At 48.1% G+C, this 18510-nt stretch overlaps 5 protein-coding genes across 5 annotated transcripts; 3 read left to right on the top strand and 2 right to left on the bottom strand.

The window, feature by feature from the left end:
* Positions 1-3820: 3820 nt before the first annotated feature.
* Positions 3821-4220, top strand: FPOAC1_010536 (uncharacterized protein; the record flags this gene model as incomplete). Its single annotated transcript, XM_044854925.1, has 3 exons — positions 3821-3866; positions 3925-3966; positions 4021-4220. The coding sequence occupies 3 exons, from the start codon at positions 3821-3823 to the stop codon at positions 4218-4220; spliced, it is 288 nt and encodes a 95-aa protein (XP_044702238.1).
* Positions 4221-6178: 1958 nt separating this feature from the next.
* FPOAC1_010535 (uncharacterized protein) lies at positions 6179-7687 on the top strand (the record flags this gene model as incomplete). The annotated part of the gene is made up of 1 exon (XM_044854924.1): positions 6179-7687. One exon carries the CDS (start codon positions 6179-6181, stop codon positions 7685-7687), a length of 1509 nt encoding a protein of 502 aa, XP_044702237.1.
* Positions 7688-8580: 893 nt separating this feature from the next.
* Positions 8581-11718, bottom strand: FPOAC1_010534 (uncharacterized protein; the record flags this gene model as incomplete). Its single annotated transcript, XM_044854923.1, has 3 exons — positions 8581-8821; positions 8878-10611; positions 10661-11718. The coding sequence occupies 3 exons, from the start codon at positions 11716-11718 to the stop codon at positions 8581-8583; spliced, it is 3033 nt and encodes a 1010-aa protein (XP_044702236.1).
* A 2746-nt stretch (positions 11719-14464) lies between these two features.
* Positions 14465-15995, top strand: FPOAC1_010533 (uncharacterized protein; the record flags this gene model as incomplete). The annotated part of the gene is made up of 6 exons (XM_044854922.1): positions 14465-15016; positions 15067-15286; positions 15339-15453; positions 15501-15615; positions 15679-15807; positions 15855-15995. 6 exons carry the CDS (start codon positions 14465-14467, stop codon positions 15993-15995), a joined length of 1272 nt encoding a protein of 423 aa, XP_044702235.1.
* Positions 15996-16319: 324 nt separating this feature from the next.
* Positions 16320-16962, bottom strand: FPOAC1_010532 (uncharacterized protein; the record flags this gene model as incomplete). Its single annotated transcript, XM_044854921.1, has 2 exons — positions 16320-16607; positions 16663-16962. The coding sequence occupies 2 exons, from the start codon at positions 16960-16962 to the stop codon at positions 16320-16322; spliced, it is 588 nt and encodes a 195-aa protein (XP_044702234.1).
* Between the last annotated feature and the right edge of the window lie 1548 nt (positions 16963-18510).

Genomic DNA, 18510 nt, shown 5'->3' with positions numbered 1-18510 from the left:
ATTTGGTAGAATCGATCGATGCCGAAACGAGGTAGAGAGAGGAGAAAGAGAGTTTTGGTTGCTTGCAGCGCACTCGGCAACAGCGGCGAATAATGTGAGGATCTCGAAAGAACGTTTCGGGTCGTCGTAGTGATAAACACTCGAGAGGGGTCAGATATTAAGTGCAACTAGCCCGTGGCCCGGCCAGGTCGCGATAGAAGGAGGTAGGTATGTAGAAAAAGATATGTGAGGTCGGGTTAGGTGACAGGAAGCGGAATGGATGTGAAGTGGCCAGTGAGTGGAAGCAGCTTCAGGGGAGATGGTTGTGCCAAATACGAAAAGGACCTCCGGCCTCTGAGAGGTGCAAAGCCATAAGTAAATGGGCCCGTGGTCCAGGTAAAGTACAGTGGGGAAAGCCGTCGGGTGTCAGCACACGCTTGACACGCTATCAGGTTATTTGAGGCAAGCCGGGACATGAGAGGAACAGATTAATGAGCAATTTCACATGTGGTAGATGATAGATAATGTTATTTTGGAGGACCTTTTTTATTTGTTATTGTGCTAAAGTCAAATTGGACGTACGGCTGAAGATGCTGGAAAGTATAATTATTCTAAAAGGAAAAATACATACCTGTCAAGAAACTGCTGCTAACGTCCATCGGGCCTGCCTGGCTCCATCACCAGCTCCAATTCATCCGTCCATTCTTTAACTGCTCGGGTGTTGCCTTCCAGCCCGCTCCATCCCCTGAGCTGAGGCGGCCTTACAGCGGTCACAGAGGCTTGCAGGGGTAGGATAGCTTCTGCGAATTGCAGCCCGCCCGGGCTTGGGGCTGGTAGCGAACTCTGGAGGCAACCGTTAGTGACGACGGGCGGGAAGTTGCCCGCCCGCTTTCTAATCTTGATCCTCATCGAGTTAATGGCTGTTGAGTGTTTTGAAGGTCAATTCAGGAACGTATTGTTTTTTAAGCTTCACAGCTTTGACCTTGATAAAACCCAATCAACCTCTGACTGAATCATATATGTACAACGTGCAACACAAGTGGGCATAACAAGCACTCGATGCTTGTGCGAGCCATTTCATTGAAACAACGTTGGCGGACAGACCTCTACAGATGGAAAGTGCTTGTGAAGAAGCTGGCTAATAATTCATGATCAGCCCCACCTCAACAGGAAAGAATCATGAAGGGAAGCTTCTACTCCCCTGAACACGCAATAAACTTTTTCATCCAAGCATGGACGTTCACCTTCATCGTAGGCCACTCGACTTGTGCTCTTTTTTACTTTCCGATGACTCCGGATCCTGCGTCTCTTTTTACGTATTCTCAATGACATGAATCTTGACAGACTCGTCATCCAAAATGATTGTGCCAAGAATACATCTAACCCTACCGCCCATACTCCACGTTTTTGACAGCTCCTAATTCGTCCTCTTAAACCCCCAACCCTTCAGCAACGGCACGGCAGCCTCTCAACCAACCCGCTGATATATCACAACAAACACATGTGCAAATACCAGCCACCTTCAGCAGGTGCAGAGTATATAAGCAGTTATACACAGCCCAAGTCCCGAAGCAAGGGAGGGGGGAAGAGAGGGAGGGGGAAGAGAGGGAGGGGGAAGAGAGGGGGGGAAAGATCCGTGATCGGTGCTGAGCTTCGAGTTGAGGTTCGTCACCGGGAGATTACATTGCTATCCAATAATAGTAACGCAGTCTATCGTCCAGGTTGTGTTCTGCCAACAATTTCAAATCGACAAGGTAACAATGGTGAGGCACAGAAGTAATGAAATGGCTGCACTCTGGCAAACAAAGCCCATTTGAGCTCATTTGTACCGCCAATTTGTTATGAATATGGATCATGGGCGACTCCTTTGCATGTATTCACTCATCAGAAAAGACCATGAGGAACATGTTGACAAACACAATACCCAAGTTTGCAAGGCCATGATGACTTTGCATATGCACATACAAGTCCCGCAAGACGCGGGGACAGAATTGCCGCCTCGTGTGAGGCGTCATCAATCTCGCTCCAACAATATCAGTCCACAATGATGTCGACCCCCTCACCTTCTCTCTCGCTCCAACGTTCCTTTCATGAACAAGCAGATGGGGAGAAACCTCGCTGAGCAAGGCGGGCTACCGAATATAATCGATATCTTGATCTGTCTTGTGAATCTCCCTCTCATCCCTGCTACCTATTTATATCAATCTTGCGGGGCTTGACTGGCTGCCTCTTTTGACTGATTGATGGGAATGTTTGGCCGGATAAAGGACATCATTGAGTAGCTTGCAGGGCTACATGCGCAGTCCTTTTAGGTCAAGGGTCTCGTTCGGACTTTGAAGTTTTGGAACGAGGGCCGGCAACTGAAGGAGTCCGTCGAAATTACTCCAATGACTCACTGCATATATTCAGATCTAAGATGTCATTGAATACGGGCGTTCATGCTTTTGAAAGGCAGAAAGGGACAAATCACGACCCTGTCTGTTTCATCGGGGGAAAGCCATGACACTTCCTGCCTGCCTCAGCAGCTTCTTTCGCTCGGAAACATGCCTGTGCATATTATGAAACTGAACCATATGTACTGTTGTGCTGCACTCTGGTTGACAGTCTCTCTCCTCTGAAAGCCGTCCGTCACAGGACCAAGCGACCTTTCCAAGTTCGAATATCTCCTCTTATCCTTACGAGATGACTTTCGGCTTGTATGCTGGGGTTCTGGCCGTTTCTGCGCTGACTCGGATAACGGAATCAATATTGCAGATCTGTCCGAACTGCATATGAGACATAATGCACTCCCGTTAGGGTGGGCAGTATGTATCTGAAATGGTTGACTTGATGAACATAACTGTTGTCTTCCTTTAACAACAACACAGGCAGGATTGTATTCCAGACCAAGGTTTTATTCCTGATGTTCCATTCGATAGCCAGTGACTGTTGTAAGATAGCCTGCGCAGCCCAACTTTAACTAGAATTAAATGGCTTTAATATAATACATGAGCCAAGAGTTGACCGTCTGGGCACAGTTTATCACATGCTCTCGCATCAATGCACCTGAGAATCGCCCTGTTTTCGAACCAAGACATTGCGTCGCTACAGGCACTAATGACAAATAAAGAGATACATATAGCATATGTCCGACACGAATAAGCAAGTATTACAACACATAGTGTCGCATTAGCAACATTATCGCTCATGTCCCGACAGGAACTGCTGTGATATGGATAACAGGATGCATATAGTACTGGTAACTAGAAGATCCTAGCGCCTATTATGGCGAGACCTGCATGAGGTGACCGACACAAGACCTTGTGCCGATTGATATATATGATAGGTTGAGGTAGGTCGGCACATATTAACTACAAGACTGGCGCGCGGTTCCCAAGTACAATGATGAAAACAGTCACTGGTCGACTGTGTACTTAGATGCCGTGTTTGTCTTATCAAGTTCCTGGTCAATTGAATTGTTCTAAGTTTACATCGATTTCAGGGTTGGGGTTTTGCTACCATCATGACTGTTTGTTTTCTTGGGGATTTCACGGCACACTTTAAGCCGACGTGGCCTACGTCATATCATGTCCAAACGTCACGGACACGGCAGAAACTCGCAGAGTGAGAAGGCCTCACGTTACTTGTTTTAGCATTGATTGGTTACGCGGCTCGCAAGCCTTATAATTCTTGTCAGTTGTCGCAATTCTTTTTCTTCTCTATTCTTTCTAACGTTTTCCCGATACAACATCAAGCAACTGTTAACGACTACAATAATACATTACAATTTTATTCGACCAACATCAGTGCACTTACACATCCGTCTAAACGTATACCACATCTTAAACAACAAACCGTAACCATGGGCGGCGTTTCGGCAGTTCTCCTCATCCTCATTACTCTCTTCTGTACGTCACCAGCGCCTCGCGATCGCCAGAGTTGCAGCAGAAACTAATGCAATCACAGTCCCTCCCATCGGTGTATGGGCAATCTCGGGATGCGGAATGGGTAAGCCGGCTTATGCTTTCCAGTTCACTGGAGGAGCATGCTAACATTCAGCAGATCTGTTCATCAACATTTGCCTGACCCTCCTGGGCTATATTCCTGGTCACATCCACGCCTTCTATCTTGAGTACATCTACTTCGACCGTCGAGAGCAAGCCCGCGAGGGCCGTTTTGCGACTGGACCGGCGCCCGGTGTGTATTCCGACAATGTGCAGACTGGAGGTCAAGGATACGGAACTATTGGACGTACTGGTTAGAGAGTCTTGTGAGAGATGGTGCAGTGGGATTTGTGTTGATGGAATGAAAATTGAAGTGATTTGCATCACTTCGAGTGGCCATACCACCGACATCGGAATTGGCGACATGGAGGGGACTGTAGAGATGATACCACCGACCAAGAATTAATGATACACGTATTATACGCAGAAGATGGTGTGCTGTCTTGTCTTGCTCTTCTAGCCTGCAAAGGGAATGACATGCTCTAGCAAATATCATTGTGTTGAACATACGCATGGGGCCAATCATCACAGTAATTGATCTAGATGATGCATGAGATGCATCAGCGCATAGGTCTACAATAGTATCGTAAAAGTTACTTAGTATAGATTCAGTATTGGCAAAGACGATGGGATGAAAGCTCCAATCATTAGGAATTGGACAACGCAGCACATGCCAATGACCCCGCGTTGGCAACGGGCAAATGCATTTGGCATGGAGAAGGTTCCTAGGATTTGGTGTAACTGAGGATGAGTTGTCACCTTGGCTATTTCATGAGCTGCATATGTAGTGTGGTTTTGGTGATGGACTCAGCAATTGCAGAACATGGTTGACACGATGATAGGAACTCGTTCAAAATAGACCAATTGACAACCTAGATTACGCTTATCACTCGTCAGGTCAATAAATGCCGAAACACTCGTTTCAATGGAAGTAAAAAGAATCAACAGCATTCTGTATGATCGACAGTTCATCAGGCGGTTGTTCAGGGTACATAGACATGGATAGTGCAGAAGAAGAAAGCAGTAGAGTATCCCCCACCAATAAGATACAATGCGGGGATGTTGACCGAGACGAGGTCGACCCTTTATCAACAGCCACGACACTCATGCATGATGGCCAGGTCAGTTTGACCCGATTGGTTTCTTTTCTTTATGTTATCAGCTCCAGATATTAAAATCTGCTAATTAGAAAAATAACAAACGTGGAGAGAAAGACACAAGCAAAGGATCCTCTACTCTTCTTTCCTTTCTTTTCAGGATAATCCTTGGCCCTTGCTTGCTCTTGTCGCTTTTTTTGATTAGTAGTCTAGTCTTGGGGCAGGTAGAGTTGTAGTTACCTACGGCCCGGTACGGCATACCCACTTGGTCTTCTGTCTCTCCCCTCCTCTATTTCTTTGATCAACTCTATCATCTATCAACTTCAGTCCACACAAACCTTGCCTTACTACGCCGCATATTCTGCTGTACAGTACAGCATCGTGCCTGGGATCGACTGCTATATTTGTTCTATTGCCATACCTATAGCAGTGCAGCAGTTACAGGACACTCTACTGCATATCGACTCCACTGAGTCGTGGCGACGCATTGTTCTGCATCAACCACTACCTACCTACCTACATCGGTAGACTGGGTTGGACTTACTGTCAGCCAAGACAAGACGAGACAAGACCAAGTATCTTTGTATTGCCTCTTGTCGTGTTTTTTTCCCACCACTCGTCCTCGAGCCTCTCAACTGATTTGCTCGTCATCATAATGTCTTCTTAAATGCCGGATTCACACGCCAACTTGCACGCCGGATCTGTACCATACCACACCCTACGCTACTACCTGCCGCTGGCTCCGTTACCGCTGTCCATCTGCAGCATCTTTCCAGGATACCTCGCATGTCCTAGACCGACTGTCGATTCAACCACGACAATCATTATCCCAACGATTTACCCATCTCACCGTCCGCTTGCCCACCCTTGAACCTACACAGCTGTACAAACACAGACTAGCTACAGATTGACCTGCAAAGCTATCGTGCTGTACTGTACATACCCAGTCTTTGCTTAGAAGCTTCCAATGCCCACTCCCATTCATGCATACCTGGGGTGACATTTGAGCTTGACCATAGTTGACAACTCGTTCTTTCGTCTCAACACACCATACTTACCTACAAAGACAAGCACACACTTCTGTTATATAAATACGGAACCAACATTCCGACTTTTACCATGTCGCCTCCTGCCACCCAGGAGTCCTCTCAACCCCAGGCCCATCCGCATAAACCATCTCGACATCACATCGCGGCATCCACATTGTCGGCCCCAGCCCTCAGCAAACCTCGTCGGCACTCTCTCCAATTCTCCTTCCCGCCTCTGTTCCAACCCAATACCTCGTCGACGAGTCTTGTGCCTTCAACTGCAGAGGGCAAACCTATCCCTGTGGACAATTCCACTGCGGAGCATCGAACTTCAGCGCTGCGTGAGCTTAGCTCAAACTTCCCTACTCGCCATCGATACACACAATCTACGGGCGCTCAGAGCAGCACATACTCACAGCCCGTGATTGTTCGAAGCTACTACGCACCGGTTCCAGCTCAACCAGCCGACAGAGGCGTCATCGTCGTTAACCGTCGAGGACATCGCCCGGCACTCAACGAGAATAGCGGCCCTTCCGCTCTCGTACGGCGTGTTCTTCCTTTTGGCTCGGGTGTGACGCCGTCTAGGAATGGAATGCTAGGCACCATGGCAAGAAATCGAACGAAGAAACGATTGGAGAATGAACCAGAGGAGGCAAAGCTTCCATCAGTCGATGCATTCCGTTTTAAGAGCTTCATGGCCAATTTGGAAGATCAAAATGGTGTCACAGATATCAATGCTGATCTGGATCGGATTGCCGAGATTTGTGCCAAGTCGCGGTATTCCCTAAGCAATCAGTATGAGGTTCATTATGCTCCTCATGGCTCAGGTGCAGCATTTGTGGCTGGGGCTATCGAGAGTCAAGAGGTCCAAGGTCCTACACTCCAGGTTGTGTCATCAGATGATGAGACGAACCTCAAACAATCCAGAAAGCGACCAATGGGTGTTAGAAGGAACAGTAGGGCCATGGGGACATTGGAGACTATCATGTCATCCAGCAGATCTTCAGAGGAGGATAAGTCTAAAAAGAAGTCTGCTGCAGAGATTGCTGATGAGGTTCGTGGCAGAACTACCCAGAAAGGGTCCAGCAGGCATGGATCACTGTCTCCTTCTGAAGACGGAGCCATTGAGAGCGTGGTTCCAGAGGTGGAAATCACTCAAAGGACTCCCCGGCAAAGAAGGTCAGGCTCACTTGCCCTTATTGATGGTACTCGGTTGAGCATGAATCTGAACGACCTGGATACAAACCGAACTTCAGCTGTTGGTCTTGTGAGCGAACCCGCTCTACCTCAGACATCAAGCAGTCAACTAGAGATCCGGACTGCCCCAGAGACAAAGACTAAGGAACAGATCCCCGCAGTACCCAAGAAGAGGCCTGCAGTTACCGAAGGCATTGATCGACCCGTTGCCCATGGCGCCATGTCATCCATCGATGCTCCCAACACAAAGAATAACTTTATGTCCACGCTCAGTGGATGGATGAGCTGGCGTTCGCCTAATGCTTCGCCAATGCCACAGGGCCGTGCAGAGGGCAGTCTCCGTGAACTCCTTAAGAATAGAGATATCAAGGGGAAGGGCGTCGAAGCAGCGGCTTATCAGTGAAAGGAAGTCGAGAAAATTATACGAGAGGAACACAGCACTCTCTGGAGCACACTCAAGCAGCCCTGCATAAGCAAGGCTACTTCGAAAGACACCTATACTAATGCCCAATGAAAGGCAACGACATTATGAATTATTTACGATTTAACGAAAACAACAAATGATTAAGGGCTTGAGAGCTATGGAAAAACCAAAAGTTTGTGTGGTCAACCCAAATATTTTTCACCATGGGATATCAACAAAAACACGGCGGCATAAATAATTACTTAAAATAGTGGAAAGAATGAACATATTAAGGGCTCGACTATATCAATTTCAACGTCTGGTTCATGTGCAGCGTCCACAACGTGGCTTAGCAATCCGTTGATGTTGAGTAACGATTGCACGGCAGTGCTAGTGACATCACTTCGAGAACAAAATATGTACATCAATGGGGTTGCTGAACCTTGTTATTAAACCGTCTGTCTATGATAGCCCCCGTCATTTTATGCACCAGCATGCTCTTGCCACGTTCTCGACATTGAAAGAAAAAAGCCTCCTCTTGAACACCACTGCTTCTCTCATGACAGGATAGAGGAAAGGAGAATACTAGACCCAGGCGCCGATTAATCAAACAAATGTCGTCAAATGCCCATACCAGCACGATGCGGTATACCAATGGTCCCACCACGATCTGAACCTCGCCTGTCCTAGATGGAAAGACGAGTGATATATATATATAAAGGAATAAACGCCAGTTTCCCATAAGGCCGTAACGACCTGGAGGAAGGTAACAAAAAACGCGATCTGCTCAGACAAATCGCGTGAGCATCAACGAGCCGTCCATTGAAGCGACATTGGAATGTATAATATGGCTGTGTCGTTCCAAAATGTCAAGTCCAAAAGATGACCAAATGCTATGCCTCAGTGGGTTTTGACGAGGTCGCCGCTGGTGCGGGCTTGTTTCCACCATTCTTGTCAACCTGTAACCGCTTCGCATCTGGCTGTTCAGTTCCTTCGTTGACACGTTTCTTGTCTTTATCCGCGTCCCGGCTGACACCTTCTTTAGCCAGCTTTCGAGCCTCCCTTTCACGTCTGTCATTTTCCTTTCGGAGGGCTTTTGACTCGAATTCATGCCAATCATTGTGAGTGGAGAGTCTGCAAAATGGTTAGCTAATGGTTGTTCATCAACAAAGTTGGGCTGGGCAACTTACTCTGTGGCTTGCCGAGCTGATGGCTCTTCCTCAGTAAAGTAGGTGTGTTGAAGCACTTCGGCAGCGCTGGGTCGTTTGACTGGGTCGTAATGAAACATGGCAGAAAGCAATTCGAATGCTGCCGGGGACATCTTCTCGCGGTATTTCTCTTCAAAGATGCTCTTCTTCTTGACAGTCGGTCGCATGAGCTCGAACCAGGGCATTTCAACGAGGCTTGGCCATTCTCTTAAGCTCGGCGTACCCATAACGTTGTAGACCTTTTCCAATTGGTTGAGCTCAGTGCCATCGCCGGGAAAGATGGCGTTTCGGTCGAATATCTCAACCATGACACATGCCGCACTCCAGACGTCGACGGCAGCTGTATATTTGGTTTCACCCAGCAGAAGCTCAGGTGAACGATACCAGATAGTGATGACTCGGTTGGTGTAGTCCAGTTGATGACGCTTGGCGTAGAAGCGAGCAAGACCGAAATCTGCGATCTTGAGCACTCCTTCATTACTCACGAGAATATTTGCGGCCTTGATATCACGATGAAGGACTCCCCTTGTGTGCAAATAATCCAATCCCTCAAACATTTGCTTGGCAAGGTCCTTCTTCTGTGCAGCCTCCAGCTTGAAGGTCGGGTGGTTTAAAAGTCCTGTGAGATCGTGCGACAAGTACTCAAACACCATGAAGCAGTCGTTCTTCTCAACCATAACTTCTTGAAGATTGACGATGTTGACGTGTCTGAGCGACTGAAGGAGCTTGATTTCTCTCACAGCCGTAACAGGGAAGCCATCACGTTCACCCTCCATGCGGATCTTCTTCAGAGCAACCATTCCTTTTGTGTAGACATTCAAGCCTTTGAAGACTTTGCCATAAGTGCCGGAGCCGACGACGGACTCATTGCCAGGTTTCCTGAAGAAAACAGACTCTGATTCCACCAGATCGGCAGAGAGAGTTGGTCTTGGCTTTGGGCGTTTCATCATCTTCTTCACTTTGCGCATTCGAGGCACTACCCTCGGTCCCTCGGGAGGCGGGCGGCGATCATGTCGTGATCGCGATGACGCTGGTTCTGTGGGTGCACTTCGTGGAGGCTCTCTATCCCTGTCCCTCTCTCTGCCCTTTTCCCGTTCTCTGTCTCTGTCTCTTTCTTTTTCTCGATCGTGGTCTCGACCGCGGTCGCGGTCGCGGTCATTGTCCCGACTATCTTTTTGAGCGTCTCTTCGAGGAGCAGCATTCAATTTTTGAGATATCTCAGGCTTCGGCGCGGTGAGGGCAGGCTTTGAAGATGGCTTGAAAGCAAAACTGAATTTGCTACCAGATCCCCCTGACTGTGACTGTGAGCCCGGACCCGTTGGAGGCGGTCTGTTGGGGGTAGCTAGAACGTCTACCCCCTCTTCAATGTTTCGATCATGAGTTGGGTAATGGCCATCTCCATCGTCCATGCGATCGATATCCATGGCGTTGGGATCGTCCACATTACTGAACCGTCCATTGCTCAAGTCGTCATGATGTCCTCGTTGGGGAGGACCTTGATTCCAGTGGGAATTCTTAAAACCACCTCTACCTCGATTGCCGAAAGAGCCTCCCCGGAAACCACCACCCCGATAACCTCCACGATAGCTTCCTCCTTGAGGGTACTGCTGCATAGGCCCAGTAGGGGCAGAATGTGGAGGGGATCGCGAGGGATTAGAATGATATTGACTTGAAGGCCCGCTTGGTGGGCCATAGTTACTTCCTTGAGGATGAGATCTAGATAAGTCAGTAAAAATATTGTGGTTTGAATTCGGGATTGACTCACTGCTGGCCGTTTCTACCGCCACGCGATGATCCATAAGGTGACCGTGATGGCGAGTTATGATAAGAGTTTTGAGGCGATTGAGCATATGGATCATTACCCATATGCGGCTTTGACGGGTACATATGATTGTAATTGCCCCGTGGGTTGCCTCGAGAAGTCATGTCGTCGTCGATATCTGACCTTGAAGAATGGCGCCAGCCCGGCGACCCCTCTCGAGATCGCCGTTCTTTGCTAGCATGAGGTGATCTTGGTAGATGTTGTCTCCGCGAGGACTGTTGCTCGAAGTCTGGCCCACGCTGGCCATCAATAGGTAATGGTTGGGCTCGCCGCGCCGAAGATGTTCGATACTCTGACATAGGTGATTGAGTCTGGGACTGTCGCCCGTGCCCTCCTGGTCTATCTGCACGCCGGGAGCCTGATTCTGATTCTGCTGGCGATCTGTGACGTGATCGCATTGGGGATTTTGATGTCCGTACGTGATGGCGAGGCGACGTTTGACGCCGTCCACGTGATGGATGTCGAGCGTGCTTTCTTGAAGCAGATTCAGGGCTGTAGTCCCTTGTCCTTGGCCGAGGGCTTCTATCCCTTCTGGACTTCTTTCGACTGGACCCGGTCAAAGATGGACTACGGCTTTGATGCCGCTTAGATGTTGATGGAGAAGCTCTGGATGTTTGATCGCGACTTTCACTCCGGCTGCGGCTCCGACGGCGTGACTTATCATCTGTTTCGCGGTGGCGCTCTCGATAGCGAGGGATCAAGTCGTTAACTTCTGGACCCCGACGTGAGGAATCGGGCGATAGACGAGGAGCGCGATCACGGCTACGGTCGCGTGAATGACGGCGACGGCGGGACGAACGGGGATCTGGTCTTGTGGATGTACGGTCGCGGCGAGGTTCAGAAGCGCGGCGGGAATCACGCACTTGACGGGGAGGTTTTGGTCTTTGGGAGAATTTCACGCCTGGCTCATCAAGAGCCCTTTCTCCTTGGTCATCACGTTCCTGATCGTCTCTCATGGCAGCATATCGGGGTCGACTTGAAGGCTCGGATGAGTGCTCCATCATTGCAGCTGGGCGTCGAGTTTTCAGTGGTTAGGTGCTCGTAAAATCGTCGCCCGTACCTTAGCCGACGGAAATGACCAGCTAAGTGTCAGGTAGGTGACCCGCTATCAGTGACCGTGCATGGGAACTGCGGGGAACAGAACGTAGCCCGAACGTAGAGTGCAGCACGTCAAAGCAGGTCGGAGGATTTTCTGTCAGCGCAAAATCAGTGTAACATGAAAGAAAAGAAAAGGAAATTGACAATGGACGAATTAAAGCCCAAAGATCCCAGTTCTCTGTGTTCGAGTCCTTCTCTGCGCTTGTTGCTCGTTTAGTCGTATGTCTGTCCAAGAATTTGGTGGGTGATAGGTAGGCGCGTAAACCCAGAGCTGAAATAAGCGATGACTTTGGTGAGCCCGAGAACCTTGTGCATGCACTTGCAGGCAATTCCTTCTACAGGCTCCCTTCATCTCGCCCATATTGTGCTTCCTCCAGCCGAGAGATCCATGACTGTCTGCAAAGGACAAGCGCATTGGCTTTGGCCGATGCTGATCGCGTGGGTTAACCCCCAATGGTTCAACCAAGTGAGAACCAGCACGATCATCGAAGCTCTCTCAAGAACAAAGTACTACATACGGATCCATGTGGATAATTTACGACCAGCCACAGAATTGACTGTGACTTTTCCCAAGCTGCGAATACTTACCCATCAAAGTCATTCCACTCGTTGACCAGTGGGAGGTACAAGATGGCGACTCAGTGTCCCAGATTCCGTGCATGAGACAACAATCCATTCCGCGAGGATGCATATAGGGAACTCTGCCGCAATCCTCTGTCTGGTAGGAGGATGCGATCATTGTTTACCAGCCTTTGATAGATCCAACTGGAAGGCTATTCGCAGGAGCAATAATAGCGTCCCTAGGACCGGTCTCCATGTGCCTGTGATAACCTCCGTGATTCGCGATCGGGCATTCCCGTACTAATCTGTTGCATAGAAGAACTGGCATGGACCAAGACCTCAAGGCGGACCCTTGATGTCTTGATGACAGACGAATAGATCCGTGATAAAAAGATGTCTAATAGAACGCCCCAGTCCGCCTGGGCAGATCGCAATACCTCGGCACTGATAATAAATGCATGAGGTCGTGATGCTTCATTTATCCATCAAAAACGAGACATTATGACACAAAATCTTGTGAGTAACTGTAGCCTGTGTTCGCAGCAGCGCGATTTGTTGTTTTTGGACATTACCCTGACGATGCTCCGAACGCAAGCACTATAATCTCCGTATTATCATTGTACAGTTCAGACTGCACATAGCGCCTCGTATCAAAGATAGATACGCGATGCTGTTGATGTTGTGCTGTGCTTATGGCGGATCGGATCGTCGGTAATGGATCGTACATTGCCCGCCCGTCGAAATTAACGAATTCCACTTAGGCCACAGAAAGCCTGTGAGCGCTCAGCATCGTATGAGGGGTTGTTTTGTGAGCGACCCCCGTTCATTATTGAGGCGTTAGAGAAGCACGTCGGAGCCTTTTTCTGGTGGTTGTGGCTTTGGCTTGATGCAGGACGTCGTTTAGTTCTTTGTTGTGCGAATCTAACCTTAGAGTTCTTGGGAGGTACAGAGTGCTAGTCACGTGTTGGAGTAGGTAAGCAGGTGGGGTGAAATGTGTGAATAGTAGGTACTAATCTGTGAATGTTGATTCATTTCTTTTTTCTATTAACAAATCGTAATTAACTCATAGCCAAGTAGTATATACTGTTCTGTGTCGGTTCGCCGATGCGGTGGTTTGATATTGCCCTGGCATGACTTTCACAGGCACAGCAGTGTCCTTGTGTAAAATATGGGAATGGCGTTGAAAAGATCGACACATTTAAAGTTTTCTGATATGTAATTTTCACCTGTCAGTCAGCCAGTCAGCCAGTCTGCCAGTCTGCCAGTCTGCTAACCTGACCTCAGGGTATCAGAAAATTGGCCGCTGGAAGCATAAGAGACAAAATTAGTGGGTCACTTTATGCTCATTAGAATATAGCTCTTAAACTATTTATTTCTGTAACCTAAGACTTAGGAGGTCATTTTTCTGCTACCCACTAGCCTGAATGTTCTTTCGACTGACCCTGAAGCTGTTGTCAATCTCTTGCAGAAACGTATCGACCAACTAAAATCGTGCCTCGGTCCTTCGCAAGCCTAACCCCACTTGCCGAGCGCCAAGGTCAACTTTTAATGCCAGTTAACGTCTATCAGAAGGAGTTTAAAACGTCAGCCTAGGCGACATTATCAAATCGGCTGTTCAAGTTACGATGAGAGACCTGACTCGAGCCATTCTTTTTTTATTCTTTTTTTCTGTTTCATTGTAATGAAACCAAATAGATAGAATGAAGAAAGAAAGAAAGAAAGAAAGAAAGACATATTGAGCCGAGGTTCTTTTGAGGTAGGTACAGCACAATGGATTTGAACAAATCATACCTAGTCAACAATACCTGCCAGTGCGTGGCACTGATAAATGTCGGACATCGGAGTCAGTGGGTACCGCAGGCCCGTCCTTTTTAACCAAGATGGACCCCGTTCCGTCTTGTCGGGGGCAATCTGCTGGCTGAATCTAGAAATCTATTAATACAGTCTACTCTCTCCGGTTATTCTTTACGCCTCTTCATCCTTTGCTCCTATACCGTCCACTTACTTGCTCGTTGCAGCGGTGCCAAATTACTCATCTCTCGTTCAATCATAGCGCTGTCTTAGATCCTGCAGGTGCGATTTTCTATCATGGAGTGGCTTGGGCGTGCATCAATTGACTTCACTCATGCACCTACACCGCGCAAGGTGAAGGAAAAGGACGGCAACGAGACTGATCTCTTGGCCATCACCGAAAAAGCGACACCACCATGCAACCTCAACCCGCTGCTCTTCAATGGCCACCTGCAGACAATGTGGACTGCCACCAAGCCTGTTGGACCCAAAATCTACTACAAGCGCAAGATTTTTGATGCCGACCACAAGATTTACCATGGAACGTTTGCTGTAGATTTCGCCGTTGATCCCTTTGAGGCCCCTGATGATCCTACTCTCTCTCGCCGAACAGCTTACTTCACCGAAGAAGAGTTTGAGAACATTGGATCTGACGACAACAAACCCATGCTCGTTGTCTTGCATGGCCTTTCGGGTGGCTCTCATGAGATCTACTTGCGACACACAATTGCACCTATGATCGGTGAGGGCGGCTGGGAGGCCTGCGTCGTCAACTCGAGAGGTTGTGCCCGGTCCAAAATCACCAGCGGTGTGTTGTACAACGCACGAGCAACCTGGGATATCCGCCAGGTAAGGCCACCAGCACTCCAAACCCAGAACCCTGCTAACAAGACATCAAGACAGTCAAATGGTTGCAGAAGAAGTTTCCCAACCGACCTCTTTTCGGTCTAGGATTCTCTCTCGGTGCAAACATGCTCACCAACTATTGTGGTGAAGAGGGCCCCAACTGTGTCCTCAAGGGAGCTGTCGTTTGCTCGAACCCCTTTAACCTTGAGGTTTCTAGCAAGATCCTCCAGAATAGCTACATTGGCAAAGAGGTTTACTTGCGAATCATGGGCAGTGAGTTATTAACAACATCATCGTTTTCTCATACATACTAACGGTGACCTAGGTGCTCTGAAGCAACTCGCTGCTACTCATAGAGAGGAGCTGGAAAAGTATAGCAAAATTGACGTTGATGCTGTTATGAAGATCACGTACCTCAACGAGTTTGATCGCTTAATTCAGTAAGCAAATAATACCTCTCGTCTGGATCAAACACTTATTTCTGCAGGTGTCCTTCTTGGGGATATCCCACCGAGACTGCGTACTATCGAGACGCCTCATCTGTAGACTCAATCTTGTCCATTGAGATTCCTTTCCTCGCCGTTCACTCCACCGACGATCCTGTGAGTATTATTACCTGAATGCATTTGTTACGTCTGATGTGGACAATTCCTAACGTTCAATAGATTGCTGTCAAGGAAGCCATTCCTTACGAAGAATTCAAGCAGAACCCCAACACAATCCTTCTCACGTCGAGTCTCGGAGGACATTTATGTTGGTTCGAATCTGGAGGCGGCCGCTGGTTCCCAAAGCCTGTAAGTTAAATAAAATTCGTGCGAGAAGCCTTAGCTGACATTCCCAGGTTGCCAACTTCTTGAACCATCTGGCTTTCAAGACCGATCTCGACAACCTCAAGCCCCAAGCAAACCCCAACGCTGGCGACTTCACTGCTGGACATGGATACAGCCCTATGCGACGCAAGCTGGTAATTACTGAGGACTGAAAGGGCAGTTCTTTGTATCTTGCCTCATTTGTTTATTATGATAGACTGTATAATACGGACATGCACAAAAGCAAACTGGATAGAGAAGAATAGATTTGTTAGATAGATCATGGTCAAAATTCTGATATTTCCCATCGTTTTTGCCGATTAACAGGATCTGCTTCCGTGGGAGCAGCCATGATTCAAGAACTATGTTGTGCTTTTGTACCGCCGATTCTCTAGAGACCACCAGAGAGGGCATAACCGCAGCCCATCTACCAAACTCCATGCGCCAAACAATGCAGCAACTGAAAAATTTCCGACTCTTCTCCGTCGATTGAGGGTTTAGGCAAACGACACCCGCTTCTTGCCCTTGCCCTTGGCCGCCTTGGTGCCTGCTGAAGAGAAGTCCTTGATGTTGTCCTCCCCATCGCCGGTGCTCTTGCGCTTTCTTGACTTTCGGAGAGAGTTCTTGGTATCCTCGAGCTTTGCGCTCCTCTCTTGCTCCTTCTTCTCAGCCTCGACCTTGCGCGCTTCGCGAATCTCCTCCATCTTTCGCTGCTTGATCATCTTGGACTCGATTTGGCCATCCTTTTCGGCCTGGACAAGTGCCATAATGGTGCTCATACTCTCCTAAAGAAATGCGATGTTAGAATTGGTCATGTGCACTTTGGAATGGGAGCCGTACCGGGTCATCAGCGAAAACCTTGCCCTTCTTCTTGCCTTTTGGCTTCACCACACCAACAGGAGTGACGGTATTGAGAGCCGGGATTCCGAGTTGCTCATCCGTGTACTTCCTCTTCTTAGGGTTCTTGAGCTTCTGGAGAAGCGCCTCGCGACCCTTGTCCTTAACCTGCTTGGACGGCGGGGTGCCCTTTGGCTTCTTGGACTTGGCGAAGCCGTCGGCAGGGGAGTGCTTTGAAGACTTTGCAGCGCCAGGAGCGGCAGCGTGCTTATTCTTGACAGTTTTTGTTCGTGTGACACCCATTGCGACGGTGGTGGAGGTGGCGCGTGGAATGTATCGTCGGTCCCTTAACTTTTGAGTGCAGGTGTTGAAGCTCTGCCCAATTTTTTTCGAAGATAAGAAGTTGCGATAACTTTTAAGTGGGGCCGCGCGGCGGTGGCTGGTTCAATTGGGAGACACGACACACGGCATCGAGTACCAAGTACAGACAGTAAACTCAAGACTGGTTGTATGAATGAAAAAGACAGTCGCTTTTTATCCAGTGATTTAATTGAAGTATTACCAAAATGGAATAAAGAATCGAGCCCCCTCAACCACTTGAGGAAAACAGGTTTCAATTTTCTTTATCCCCCAAGAGTATCTGATATAAAGTCTGCAACTAAAGTTTACCTACACTTAGACAACAGCCACAGATCTCAGGGCATGTGGCGCAGTCTTTTTTTTCTCTACACACGTTTCTGTGTAAAAGATGTGATAGTGCGACCAATTGAAATAGTACAGAATCAATCCCGACATGGCTGGTTGTTTATTTCATGATAGAAGGGAGTAAAAAGAAAGTGCTTTACATGTTGTTATTCATGCCGGCCATAGTTGATTGGAAAGAGGCTTATCCGGTAGTCATGATCATCCGTTTCTTCATGAGGCAGGGGTTTCACCAGGGCTGAGTGACTTGTCTCATATTTCGGAGCCGGCGATCTGTAAAAACAATTTTACCATTCGAGTATAAACGACATGTAGGTTTCTCTCTTTGTAGGACAAAATCACCGCGGTATTAAAGTCCAACAGAGAGATTATTGATCGAGCTATCATGACCAGACTGAGTAATTAGTGTACTTGTTAGTGACGATGATATGAATCATAGGAATTAATCACTTGCATGATGTATCTGTCTGTATCCAGGTTAGTAGTTTTAAATCTGAATTGCACAGTTCCTATCCAATTTCCATCGACCTTTATATTCGACATCAAGAACATAAATGTATGATCTTTAGATGTCCAATATTAATTATTTTTCTTGCCGATCTCATGAGAATTGGATGTATGAGGCTAGGGACATACATGCCTATACCAATTGCTTCTAGAAGCTTACACTCAGACCAAAGCCAACAAGGGGGCTCGCTGCCCTGGTGCGTACTAATTGTCACTGTCATTTTTGGTACCTAGTAGGCCTAGTAGGTAGTAGGTTCCAATTTAGTAGCCTCTGACGCAGGGTCAGTCGCGACAACTCTCTCATGGGTCCCTGGATTGACCTGGAGGCTGGGGTTGGATTAGCGCAGTCATATACCGTCAAGGTCAGACGCGAGCCTTCCACAGACCAGGAATGGGGGTTTTCCAGCGGGTTGGGTGCTACCTGCCTCCAGGGCTTCTATCAGAGGTCCTATCATAGACCAAGTATCTATCATGTAGAAAATGGCACGAGCTAGCAGAAAAGTTACCCGAAAGCTACTTTGAGTTTTGCTTTCCACATACAGTACCGCGACTCGTCTTTTCTGGATTTTCTGGTAGGTGGGCTACTAAGTTAGAATTTCTTCCATCACTAGATCCATCTCCTCTCTCGCAACACTTCTCAGA

Source organism: Fusarium poae, chromosome 4 (genome assembly GCF_019609905.1).
Source record: "Fusarium poae strain DAOMC 252244 chromosome 4, whole genome shotgun sequence".
In the NCBI taxonomy this organism is placed as follows: domain Eukaryota; kingdom Fungi; phylum Ascomycota; class Sordariomycetes; order Hypocreales; family Nectriaceae; genus Fusarium; species Fusarium poae.
Note: the sequence above shows the minus strand (reverse complement) of the source record. Positions and strands in the feature narration are given on the sequence as shown.